At 58.0% G+C, this 12,734-nt stretch overlaps 2 protein-coding genes across 6 annotated transcripts; one reads left to right on the top strand and one right to left on the bottom strand.

Moving 5' to 3' along the window:
• Positions 1–13: 13 nt before the first annotated feature.
• On the bottom strand, positions 14–2,424 carry LOC147596916 (protein S100-A9-like). 2 transcript variants are annotated; one of them, XM_086769226.1, is made up of 5 exons: positions 2,366–2,424; positions 2,222–2,281; positions 1,572–1,741; positions 674–929; positions 14–168 (listed from the first exon to the last, which is right to left on the bottom strand). In XM_086769226.1, exons 2-5 carry the CDS (start codon positions 2,262–2,264, stop codon positions 110–112), a joined length of 528 nt encoding a protein of 175 aa, XP_086625352.1. In that variant the 5' UTR covers positions 2,265–2,281; positions 2,366–2,424; the 3' UTR covers positions 14–109. The 2 variants fall into 2 exon arrangements, with proteins under 2 accessions (XP_086625352.1, XP_086625353.1); XM_086769227.1 differs by having other exon boundaries at positions 2,222–2,284; positions 2,366–2,412.
• A 3,458-nt stretch (positions 2,425–5,882) lies between these two features.
• LOC147596915 (C-type lectin domain family 2 member B-like) lies at positions 5,883–9,378 on the top strand. 4 transcript variants are annotated; one of them, XM_086769231.1, is made up of 6 exons: positions 5,883–6,019; positions 6,922–7,005; positions 7,125–7,205; positions 7,741–7,898; positions 8,436–8,539; positions 9,100–9,378. In XM_086769231.1, exons 2-6 carry the CDS (start codon positions 6,939–6,941, stop codon positions 9,206–9,208), a joined length of 519 nt encoding a protein of 172 aa, XP_086625357.1. In that variant the 5' UTR covers positions 5,883–6,019; positions 6,922–6,938; the 3' UTR covers positions 9,209–9,378. The 4 variants fall into 4 exon arrangements, with proteins under 4 accessions (XP_086625357.1, XP_086625358.1, XP_086625355.1 ...); XM_086769232.1 differs by having other exon boundaries at positions 5,890–6,019; positions 6,936–7,005; XM_086769229.1 differs by lacking the exon at positions 5,883–6,019 and adding an exon at positions 6,228–6,264 and having other exon boundaries at positions 6,936–7,005.
• The last annotated feature ends 3,356 nt before the right edge of the window (positions 9,379–12,734 follow it).

The following is a 12,734-nucleotide window of genomic DNA, read 5'->3' as shown; positions in this document are numbered from 1 at the left end:
GGAGGAAAAAATGTAGGGTTTTGAGTTGCTTTATTTTTCCTTTTCCAATGTATTTTGCAGGAAAAATATTTTTTTTTAAAGTAAAAGTGGTGTTTTCTGAGGTGCTTTTTCAATGGTGAAAACAGCATTTTGAGGAAAAACTAAGTTTTGAGGACAAGGCAGGGTTCTCTGGGGAAAAAAAAAGCAGATTTGTTAGAGCAAATAAAGTGGGGATTTATTGAGTGGGGGTAAAAACCCTGGGACATTCTGAGGAGGAAAGAAGAATTTTAGAGGAAACAGTCCTGGTTTTATGAGGGGAAGGGTGGATTTCTGAGGAAAAAACCCCAGGTTTGGAGAAAAAGATAGTGCTGTTCCAGCAGGAAGAGACCGCGGAGACGTGGGGTGGGGGGGGGGGGCAGTGGGAAATATTTTGGGGGAGTAACCCATTTGCACGTTCCCACCTCAACGTTCTGGTTTTGGCTCTTTTTTAATTATTTTTCCCAGTCCCTTTTCCACACACGCGGGGTTTTTATGCGTTTCTCCTCTTCTCACCAGTGCCCAGCGGCCCAGGGAGGGGGCCAGGGTCGTCCCCAGGGATCCGGTTCCACCCCGTCACCCATGACCATGAAGGCCACCTTGGCCACCCTGAGCCAAGTGATTTGGGGTCAAAATGCCTGGGAATGGGGGCACCCACCAGCCCCCGCATCCCCGTGGGTGCCGCCATCCCTGTCCACGGGGTCACTGGTGCCCGTCCCTGTGTGGGGCGATATCCGAGTCGCCGCAGAGAGGGGGGTGGCGGCGGGGGCGGGCGCGGGGCCATAGTGGCGGTGGCGCAGGACGTGGCAGAGCCAGGCCACCAGCTGCCAGTACTCATCGAAGGAGATGCGCCGGTCCCGGTTGGCATCCAGCAGCGCGAAGATGGCGGCCACTGCCTGGGGTTGCCCCGTGTCCTGCGGGCAGGGGGATGTGGGAACAGCTAGGGGGGCATGGGGATGGCTGGGGGGACACGCCTGGGGACGTGGGGTGGGTAGGGACAGGAGGGGATGTGGGGACAGGTGGGAGGCGGTGGCCCTACTCATGGCCATGTCCTGGGGCAGGGGGACGTGGGGACACCATGGTGACATGGGGACATGCGAAGGGACACCCTGGGGACATGACAAGGGGCCACTGTCACCCCTCCCATGGGGTGGGGAGGGGCTGGTCCCACTCGTGTCTACATCCCGTGGCAGGGCAGGGGGACATGGGCATGCATGGGAGAGGCACCACGAGGACACGAGGGGACATAGGGTGGTGGCTCCATTTGTGGCTGTGTCCCCTGACTGGGCAGGGGGACATGGGGACACCATGGGGACATGTGGAGGGACATGGTGGGGACATCCTGGGAACACATGGGGACACATGGAGGGACACAGTGGGGACACAGACACTGGTGGGAAGGTGGTGGCCCCACTCATGGTCTGCAGGGGGACATGGGGACATGTGGAGGGACACCCTGGGGACATGTGGGGCGTCTGGTGGCCCAGCTGGTGGCAGTGTCCCAGGCATGGGGATGTGGGTCTGGGGACATGCGGGGGACATGCGGTGCCACTCACGGTGAGCTGGTGGCCCAGCTCGCGGCGCAGCAGGCGCTGGAAGGCCGGGGGGTCCAGGCTGGGCTCCTGCCCCCCGCCCGGGGCCTGGGCGTACTGGTAGAAGGTGCCCACCACGGCGTGGAGCCCCTGCTCCAGCGGTGATGGCCCCTGGACCCTCGGCGAGGGGTCCCCTGCACCCGCGGGGGACACAGCGGGGGGGGGGGGGGGCATGCATGTGGAGGGGGCATTAGGGGAGCTTGAGCCCCCCCAGCCCCACTCCCCACCCCATGTCCCTATTATCACCCCCTATCTGGCCCCCTCCCAGTGTCCCCAGTTTCCCCATACCCCTGTCCCAGTCTCTCCAGTCCTCAAATATCCTCATCCCAGTCCCTCCCAGTCCCCCTATACTCCACTCCCACTCCCTCCCAGTCTGCCCATATCCCATCCCAGTTCCCCCAAACCCCCATACCAGTTCCTCCCTGTCCCTCCCAGTCCATCCCTACCTCATCCCAGTCCCTCCCAGTCTGCCCATACCCCATCTCGGTCCCCCTCAGTTCCCCCATACCCCACCTCCCTTTCTCCCCAGTCCCGCTATACCACAAACCTTGTCCCTCCCAGTCTGCCCATACTCCATCCCGGCCCCCCCCAATTCCCCCTCACATCCCCATTACCGCTGCGCTCCGGGGCGGTGGCACCCCCCTGGCTCTGCCCCATGTCGCCCTAAGGAGGCCCTGCTTGTAACAAGAGACCCTGTTACCAGCCCCATCCCACCCCGATGCCAATCCTCCCAAGTAGCCCCAGTAACACCCACTCACTGGGACCAGACCGAGGTCCCCAAGGGCGCCTCACGGTCATTTTGGGGACGGACTCGACCACGTGGCCTTGGCTATTCCTGGCCACTGTCACCCCTCCCTTGACAGCTCTGGTGACACCTGCCACCACCCCGCGTCCCCTTGAGCTGCCGCCCACCTCCAAATGCTCCAAATCCACCTAAATTCGCCCCAAAAAACCCAACCCACCACGTGCGGGGCGGGCGCTCGACCCGCCTGCTTGTAATGAGCTGCTCTGCTTTGGGAATAATTCTGGGGATTCTGGCGAATCCTGGCTGTTTGGCCAACGGGCGCCCCCAAATTGCCCAATTTTGTGCTTTTTCTCCCCCCTCAATTCCAAGCTGTCATTGCTTGGCTGCTTTTTAATGTCTGCATTTAAAAAAAAAAAAATAAAGTGTTATTAATTAATATTAATTAATCAGGAGGTGGTGCCTGCTCCATTACAGCCTCGTTTTACCCTTGGCACCGAACGGAGGTGCGGTTGTGTCTTCTCTGCTGTCTCGTACAAGGGTTTTGCACTGCGACATGGGGGCCAAGAAGGCGAACCCCTTCTCCGCCCCCCCCCCCCCAAAGAAAAAAAAAAGGAGGAAACCCCCCCGATTTTGCGAGCAGAAATGGTCTGAAACCGCCAGATCCCATCGCTGGTGAACGGGAAGCGTCGTAGGCTGTCGCCTCGAGGGCTGTTTTTCCACCTCGGAGCTTCATTTAACCGCCCCCGCCGGAAATTCGTAGCCGCGTTCGGATACCGAAAGCTCCGGAAATGGTTTTCTTCGTCTTGTTGCGGGGGGAACCAGCAGATTCCCCCCCCCCCCCCAAGCAGTGCAACCGGTTGGCTTCTCGCCTGGTGGTGGGATGAAAGGGGTGCCCCCCCGTCCCCTCCCCCGCAGCCTGCGAGGGCTCCACTGTGAGCTGGGGTGCAGGTGCTGGGTGCTAATCCAGGCCGGATGCTTGATAATCTGGGCTAGATCCTTGCTAATCTGGGCTGGATCCCTGCTAATCTGGGCTGGATCCTCACTAATCCAGGCTGGATCCTTGCAAATCTGCATTGCATTCTTGCAAATCCAGGCAGTGTCCTTGCAAATCTGGGCTTGATTCCTGCTAATCTGGGTGGGATTTCTGCTAATATGAGCCGGATCCTTGCTAAATTGGGCTGGATTCCTGCTAATCTGGGCTGGATCCCTGCTAATCCAGGCTGGATCTTCACCAATCCGGGCGGGATCCATGCAAATGTGCATTGCATCCTTGCAAATCCCTGCTGCGTCCTTGCAAATCTGCACTGTAACCCTGCTAATCTGAGCTAGATCTTTGCAAATCTGAGCTGGATCCTTGTAAACCTGGGGTGGATCCTTGCAAATCCACACTGCATCCTTGCAAGTCCATGCTGAGTCCTTGCAAATCTGTGCTGGATCTCTGCTAAACCAGACTGGATCGTTGCAAATCCACATTGCATCTCTGTAATTTGGTCTGGATCCTTACAAATCTGAGCTGGATCCCTGCTAATCTGATCTGAATCCTTGCAAATCTGGCCTGGCTCCTTGCAAATCCACAATGCATCCTTGCAAATCTGGGCTGGATCCTTGCAGATCTGTATCGCATCCTTGCAAATCCACACCATATCCTTGCAAATCTGCACCGCATTCTTGCAAATCCGTGCTGCGTCCTTCCAAATTACACATGCATGCTTCCAAATCCACACTGCATCCTTGCAAATTGTCCATGCATCCTTGCAAATCCATGTGGGATCCTTGCAAATCCACACTGCTTCCTTGCAAATCCCCTCCTAGATCCTTGCAAACTCATACTGCATCCTTGCAAATCCACGCTGAATCCAGTGCAGATTTGCAAATCCATGCGGCACCCGTCCAAATTACCCGTGCAGCCTTGCACATCCATGCCAGATTCTAGCAAATCCGCACCACATCCTGGCAAATTGGCCATGCGTCCTTGCAAATCCATGTTACATCCTTGAAAATCCACGCCAGATCCTTGCAGATCCGGTTGCATCCTTGTGAATCCGCCAGGCACCAGTCCGAGGGCCACCCCAAACCCCTTGGGCATCCCTTTATTTTCAGGGAAAAAATAAAACCCCTTTTAAAGGGATGTTGGATATCTCAAGGCAGAACCGCTCAACCAAATATGGCCAAGAAGGGGTTTTGCGAGCAAGAAACAACACCAAACTTTTTCCCCCTTCCTGGGACTAATTTGGGGAATATTCACTCCCTGAAACCACACAGAGGGGGGCAGAGAGTGATGGGCAGTGGCAGGGTTTCCCTTCTGGTTGGATTCTGCTTTTTAAGGGGTGGAGGTGGGGAGAGAAGTTTATTTTCGCATCTTTGAGTGGGGGGACGGCTTGACCTTGATGGCACCGAAAACCACAAAAATCTCCCCAAATTCATTCCAAAACCTGACGGGTTTTCCCACTTCGTGGCACCCCCTCAAAAAAAAAACAAACCAAAAAAACCCCACACTCACACCCTCATTTCGGGAACATCCTCTGGATGAGCAAATCCAGCCCCAAAACTCATCTGGGGGATGGTTTCGAAGGACCTTTTGAGGCCAAACATGCCATTTCCTGGAAAATTGAGGGTTTCCGGGCGTATTTTTTTTTTTCTCCACTTCCGGTAGCCCCCGGGTGAATGTGGTCCCCTGCGACATGGGATGCAGGATGCAGCTGGCCACAAGCGTCCTCCTGGCCCCCTCAACCACTACCATGCTGCCTTCCCTGGAGAAAAGGAGTTTTTTGCCCCAAAATGTATAATTTCTTCCCAAAATGCATCACCTCACCCAACAACATAGCTCGTAGCCTCCCAAATTGCAAAATTTTCCCCCAAAATTCATCACTGCAACCCCAAACCCATCACCATGCTCAGTGATCCAGCTTGTAGCCCCCAAATTGCAACATTTTGCCCCCAAACTCATAATTTCACCCCAAAACGCATCACCCCCGTCCAACAATGCAGTTTGTAGCCCCTGAAATTGCAACATTTCCTCCTAAAACACAGAATTTCACCCCAAAACACATGACCCTGCCCCAGTGACCCAGCTCGGAGCCCCCCCCAGACTGCGACATTTCACCCAGCGCTTTCCCTGTTCTGGGTCCCACTGCTGCGGGTGGGGACATCGTTTGGGGCAAAACGAGACTATTTTGGGAGCGGGTTCAATCCCTTCTTGCTGTTTTTGACCCGCTAGTTTGCATGTCTGTGTGCTGCCTGACCACTCGCAGAGGCAGTTTTTTGGGGCAAGGGGTTAATTTCAAGCAACCAGCCAACGGCCATCCCCCCCGCCCCCCAAAAAAAATCCTTTTATACCCCCAAAATGGCCCCAGCAGCAGATCCTGCTGACACACACACAAAAAATAAAAATAAAAAAGCCAAAACCCACAACTTCCCCAAATCAGCCCCAAATTATCCTCCTTCCCCCGCCTCCCTCCAAACAATTTTGCTCCACTGGGTTCTTTCTACAGCCGGACACTCGAGTCCCTTTTTACTTCATGGGTGTTTTTGCCCCAGAAAACAGAGATATGCCGAGTTTTAGGGCCGCTTCGGCCAATTTGTTGCATTTTAAAGAATTTCTTCTTTTTCACGAGGGGTGAAATCAGCAGCGAGGAGGGGGTGTACGCCAGGCGCAGCCACCTCCAAGGTGCCCCTCACCCTTACAAGCACCCCGGGGGTCGCTGGAAGGGCACCCAAACCTCCCCAAAATTGGGGTGGGGATGGGGGAGGGGAAGGAGTCAGACGCCCGGGTCCCATTTCCGTGGCGAAGGCCTTGGGCGGGGGGTCTGGAGGGGGAACCGGCGGCGTCTGCGGGTGCTGGGGGTGGGGTTTCCCCATTGACGAAGTCATCGGCAGCAGCATTTTCTTTTCGGGCGCGGGGTAGGCTTCGGGGTGAGTTTCTGGAGTTTTGGGGATGGTGGGGGTGGGGGGGGCAGCCATAAAGCCTGGCTGGGGAGGGGGAGGAATTTTGGGCCAAATGAGGATTTTTCCCCCGAAAAAAACACCTGTCGGGGTGGGGGGTGGCGGGGGGGGGGGGGGCGGGAGTTGCTGCCTCCCAGTGCAAGCAAAGGGACAGAGCTGGAACATCGCCCTTTTTGGCTTAAAATTCCTCATTTTTTTTTTGAAAAAAAAATCCTTCTTTTTAGCAAAATATCTCCATTTTTGGAACAGACCATGCCCTTCTTGCAAAACCACCCCCATTCTTTCTACAAAACTTTCACCCTTTTTGGAAAGATCTCTCTTCTTGCAAGAAATATTCCACCTTTTGGGGAAAAACGTCCCCATTTTCACAAAAATTTTTTTTTCCCAAAATTCTCCCTTTTCCCACCTATTTTTTTTCCCTTTTGCAGAAAACTCTTTTTAGCCCAAATCTCTCTCTTTTTTTTTTTCCCCTACAAAAGTTTCCCCCCCTCCCACCATCATCAACTCTTCTCCCACCCGCAGCCCATTTCCTGCATTTTCAGACCCTTTTTTCCCCCCCAACTTTTTTGGACCCAAAATGGAGGATGGAGGAAAATGATCAAAAGGAGAAAAATGACCCCAAAACAGTGTCCTTCCCACAGGTCATGGAGCGAACACGCCAGGAGTGGCCGGAGGTGCGAGGGCGCCTGGGCAAACGCCGGCAACTGGCAGGTAGGTGGGGTGGGTGGGCTGAGATCGGGTGGAACTCGTGTCACGAGTGGCAGGAGTAGAAGGGGACATGGGGACTGTGCGGGGGTGGAGGGGTGACGTTGGGGCTTGTCCTGCCGCAGGCCGGATCCTGGCAGCCGCTGCTGCCGCCGCTGCCGCTGGGCTGGTCGCTGGCGCCACTGCTGCTGCCGCTGTGCTGGCAGGTAGGAAGCACCCCCCCAAATTGGGGTGAAATTGGGGAAAAATGGGGGCGGGAGGAACTGAGGGGGGGGAGGGGGTGGAGGTGATGGGATGAGAGGGGACATGGGACTGGGACACGGGTGACAGGGACCCTCGGGTGGCCCTGGGTGAACAAGGCTGGGTTTGGGATGGAAAAAGCCCATTTTGGGGACAATGGAGGAATCCCACGGGTTGGGGACATGTGGGGATGCAGGGGACAGGATGAGGGGGGACCTGGGGACACACAGGTGATGAGCACCCCAACCACCCCAGGGTTGGGAACCTGATGGGCTTGTGAGGCTGGGATTTGTGTCAAAAAAGCCTGGTTTTGGGACAAGGTGGATCTAGGGGTGAATCCCAGTGGGAGGACATGGATTTAGGTGGAAAAAAGCCAATTTTGGGGATTATGGGGACGTAGAGGTGAATACTGCGTGTCTGGGGAGTCTGCAGGTGCTGCCTGCCTCCTTCCCCCCACCCCTCAGCCTGTTTTTGGGGTGAAAAGTGAGGCTTTTGGTGCAGGTGCAGGGGCTGGGGGCTGCGGCTGCCCCCAGGGCTGGTTGGGTTTCGGGGGTCGCTGTTACCTCTTCTCGGAGGAGGAAGGCAACTGGAGCCGTGGGTTGGGGCGCTGCCGTGATTTGGGGGGGTCCCTCACCCCGCTTGACACCCCGGAAGAGAAGGTGAGGGCACCCAAGGGTACGAGGGGATGGAGCAGCCCGGAGGGGCGTCGGGGGGTCCCCGTGTCCTCGGGTGTCCCTGTGTCCCCACACCCCCATTGTCCCCAAGTGTCCCCACATCCCCGTGTGCCCATACCAATGTCCCCGTGTCCCCATGTCACGGGGTGTGCCCGCATGCCTATGCTCCCCCATGTCCCTGTATCCCCATCTCCCCACACTGATGTCCTTGTATTTTTATGTCTCCATGTCCTCATGTCCCCAGGTGTCCCCATGTCCCTCTGTCTCCATGTCCCCATGTCCCTGGCTGTCCCTGCATTCCCATGTCCCTCCATGTCCCCATGTCCCCCATCTATGTCCCCATGTCCCTGCATTCCCATGTCCCCACGTCCTTCAGTGTCCCCTTTGTCCCCAAGTCCCTGGACATCCCCATATCCCCATGCTCCCAGGTGTCCCCACATCCCCAGGTGTCCCCATTGTCCCTGGGTGTCCCCCCATCCCCAGGCGTCCCCATTGGACCTGGGTGTCCCCATTTGTCCCCAGGGGCTGCTGGCACGACACAAGGGCCTTCCTCACCACTGGGTCGGGCTCCGGAGAGACCAGCAGAAACGATGGCGCTGGGCCAACGGCTCCCACTCCCAGCCCTGGTGGGGGACAGGGACACGGCAGGGACGGAGGGGTGGGATGGAGGGAGGGAGGAGGAGGAATGAAGGACAGATGAAGGGAGGGATGGAGGAACTGGAGAGGATGAGAAGGGATGGAGGAATTGGAAAGGATGAGGAGGGATGGAGGAATTGGAGGAACTGGAGAGGATGAGGAGGGATGGAGGGAGAAGGAGGGATGGAGGGATTGAGCAGGAGGAAGAAGGATGGAAAAGGAGGAGGAGAAGGGATCAAGGAGAGATGGAGGGAGGGATGAATGGAGAGATCGGGGATAGAGGGGATAGAGGAGGAGGATGGTGGGACAGAGGAGGAGGGAGGAAGGGGAGACAATGGAGGGATGGAGGAAGAGGTGGAGGGAGGAAGGGGAGATGGAGGGGAGATGGAGGGATGGAGGAGGAGGGAGGAAGGAGCGATGGAGGGGAGATGGCTGGAGGTATTGAGGAGGAGGAAGTGGAAAGAGCAGGAGATGGTGGCAGGACGAAGGGAGGGATGGAGGAAGAGGACGAAGGGAGGGATGGAGGAAGAGCAGACCGAGGTACCGGCAGGTTCACCGTGCGTGGTGCAGCCGATTGCGCCTACCTGGGGGATGAGGACGTGCAGACGGCCAGCTGTGCCTCCGAGAAGCACTGGATCTGCGCCCGTCCGCCTGCCTGAGCCCCCTGGGGTGGGGTGGGGTGGGGGGGTGCCCCCCCACCCATGGTGCGACCCCCCCACCCATGGGTGCTCCCCTGCCCCCCCCTCCAAAATAAAGGCACTAGAGCAGGAGGGCGTCGCGGCGGCAGAGCCAGCGCAGCTCAGCCCCGCAGCTCTCCGGCGCCCACTCACCCCGGTGCAGCACCCCGCAATCCCGGCCCTGACCCCCGCGCTGGCCGGACCTGCAGGGGGGGCCCGGAAAAGTCAGGGGAGGGGAACCCCAAAATCTGGAGGGGAGGAACTGGAGAGCGCGGGGGGGGCGTGGAGGGAGACGGGGAGAGGGGCACCCTGATACGGGTGGGGAGGGGGACCCAAATGTGGGTGAGGAGGGGGCGAGGGGACCCCAATGTGGGTGAGGAGGGGGCCACCCCAATGTGGGTGGGGGAGAGGGAGGGGGGAATCCCAATGTGGGTGGGGAGATGGAGAGAGGCACCCCATTACAGGAAGGGGAGAGGGAGGGAGGACTCCAATATGCACGAGGAGGGGCTGAGGGGATCCCAATATGGGTGGGGAGAAGGAGGGGGGATCCCAAAATGGGTGGGGTAGAGGGAGGGGGGACCCCATATAGGAGAGGAGATGGAGAGAGGCACCCCGATATGGGTGGGGAGGGTAGCAGGGGCACCCCGGGGCTCCCCCCCCGCACCCTCCCCCAAATCCCCACTCACGGCGGGGCCTGCTGGGAGCCATCGGGCCAGAGCCAGGCCTGGGCATGGGGGCGAAAGCGCAGCCCCACCCAAAGGGGGTTTGGGCCCCCCACCGCCCCTGCCAGTGAGGCCTGCAATGGACATCGTGGGGTGCTGCATTCTGAGGTGCCCCACATCAAAAAAGCCCCCCCAAATGGGTATTTTGGGGGGATGCTGCCACTTCAGATGTCCCAAATCCTCCTAAATTCCCCCTAAAATTGACATTTTTGGGGGTGCCATTGCCTGCAATGCCCCAATATCCCCACAAATCCCTTCCAAAATTGGGTATTTTGGGGGGATGCTGCCACTTGGGATGCCCCAATTCCTCCTAAATTTCCCCTAAAACTGGTATTTTTTGGGGTGCTGCTGCCTGGGACACCCAAATCCCCCCTAAAATGGATTTTTTTTTGGGGGGTGCTGCAGCCTGAGATGCCCCAATATCCCCCCCCTCAAAAGGGATATTTTGGAGGTGCTGGGGGGATTTTTGGGGGAGGGGGCTCTCACCACAGCTGGGAGGTCACGGGGGCCAAGCAGTCGAGCAGCGCGGGCAGCGCAATCGTGGGCGGCATCATCCCAGGTCCGGGCTCTCGTGGAAAATCGGTAGCAGGCAGCAGCCCGGGGGGTCCAACCGGGGGGGCAGAGTGCGCAGGGAGCCTTCGGCCTCCCCCAGCTGCGGCCACCCTCCTCCTTCGGCCTCCCCTGGCTGCCAGACTCGTCTTCCTCCTCACCTTCCCCGCACAGACCCCGAAGGGCAGCAGCCAGCTCGGCCATGCTCCCATTGCAAGCGGGTGCTGTTGGGAGTGGGGGCCCCATCGGCCGGCCACTGGCTGTGCCAAAATGCCCTGAATTCAACCCAAAAAGCTTGGGCCACCCCCCACCTCCCCCATCCAGCCCACCCACTGCCCGCTGTTTTGGACATCCATTCTTGGACGTCATCACCTTATTTTTAATGTTATCACTTCACTTTTTGATGTCATCACCCCATTTTGACATCACCACCCCATATTTGGGCACCACCATCCCATTTTTGTCATCATCACCCCTTCCCCCCCCTCCTTGACCCCTTTTGCCATCCTTGTCCCCCATCTCCCCATTTTTCCTCGCCCTCTCCCCTTTTTTCCCCTCCTCCTCCTCCCCACCATGGGGGCACCCCTGGGTGTCCCCACCCCAGGTGGGGGATGGGGCTGGGAGCAGGGCGTCAAACGGCCTCGCGGGGGCGAGAGGGAAAACCCGTGAAAAAGGTGATTCAGCCCCAAACCGTCGCGACAGAGCTGGGGGGCAGGGGGAGGCCACCCACGGGCTCCCCCCATACGAGCTGCACCCATATAGGGCCTGTTCCCCTACAGAGAGGCTCTCCCCCCATATATAGGGGCTCCTCTCCCACAGGACCGCCCCCCCCCCCCAAGATTCCCATATAGGATCCCCTCATAGAACTCCTCCCATAGGGCCTCCCACCCAAAGGACCCTGCTATAGGTGCCCCCCACTCACCGAGCACCCCCAGGGCACCGATGGCCGTCCCCAGGATCAGGCCTGCGGCCAGGGCCAGGCTGGGGGGCAGGGGACACCCCCGGGGAGAGCCTGGGGGGGGGGAGGGGGCAGGAACCTGCCCATCAGCAAGGGGCCCTCCTCATCCTCCTGCCACCCTCCATCCCTCCTCCTTCACCCCTTCCATCCCTCCTCATCCTCCATCCTCCTCTTCCTCCCTCCATCACTCTCCCATCCTTCCTCCTCCCTCCCTCCCTCTTCCATCCCCACCCCCTCAACTCTCCATCCCTCTTCCATCTCTCCTCCATCATCCCTCCCTCTTCATCCTCCATCTCTCCTCCTCCTCCTCCCTCTTCCATCCCTCCATCCTTCCTCTTCATCCCTCCTTCTCCACCTCTTCCAACCCTCCATCCTTCTTCCTCCTCCATTTTTCCTTCTCCTCTTCCCTCCATCCCTTCATCCTTCCTCCTCCTCCATTCCTCCTCCCCCATCCCTCCATCATTCCTCCTCCATCCTTCCTCCATCCCTCCACTCTCCTCCTCTTCCTCCCTCTCACCTCTGGCAGGGGTCGCAGCCGTTCCCCCAGGGACCCTCAGGTCAGCGTAGACGACCTCCTCAGCCATGTGTCACCAGCCCTGCCACCGTTGTGTGTCCCCCCTACATGTGTCATCCCCCCGACTCCCCGTGTCCCCCCCCACTCTGTGGGGTGAATCATCCCGGAGTAAAACCACCAAAAAAACATCCGCCCTAGGCAAGGAAGGGGGGCACCCCAAAACCAGCCCTTCCCCTCGCCCCCTAAACCATCATGGGGTGGGGCTTCATTAAATGGGGTTCACAGCAGGGTTATTTAATGGTCTTATTGGGCTTAATTAGAAGATTTAGGGAGCTTAATTAACCAGTTTATAGAGCTTAATTACAGCTTTACAGAGCTTAATTTGAAGGTTTAGAGAACTTGATTAATAGGGTAAACAGAGATTAATTAGCAGGGCTAATGGAGCCCAATTAGCAAGGCTAATGGACCTGATTTTACACAGTCACCTGTTTATTGTCACCTGTGTCCCCACAACTGTCCCTCGTTGTCACCCAACTGTGGAAGAGCTGAGAGGAGCTGAGTAACACCCAGGGGATCCCCAAACCCAACGCTTTTGCCCCAAAAAGACGATTCACCTGTAGGAACGAAGCCCCTGGGGACAGCCACACCTGGCTGTCCCCACGGCAGGGCTGTCCCCTCGTCCTCTGCCTCCGGCTCTTATGTGGGTGGCCATGGGTGACCGCAAACGCTTTTGTGGGAGGCACGTGACCCGTGTCCCCGTGTCCC

The sequence above is a fragment of the Chlamydotis macqueenii genome, chromosome 32 (assembly GCF_036417535.1).
Source record: "Chlamydotis macqueenii isolate bChlMac1 chromosome 32, bChlMac1.mat, whole genome shotgun sequence".
Taxonomy (NCBI): domain Eukaryota; kingdom Metazoa; phylum Chordata; class Aves; order Otidiformes; family Otididae; genus Chlamydotis; species Chlamydotis macqueenii.
This window is presented reverse-complemented; position numbering and strand designations above follow the sequence as displayed.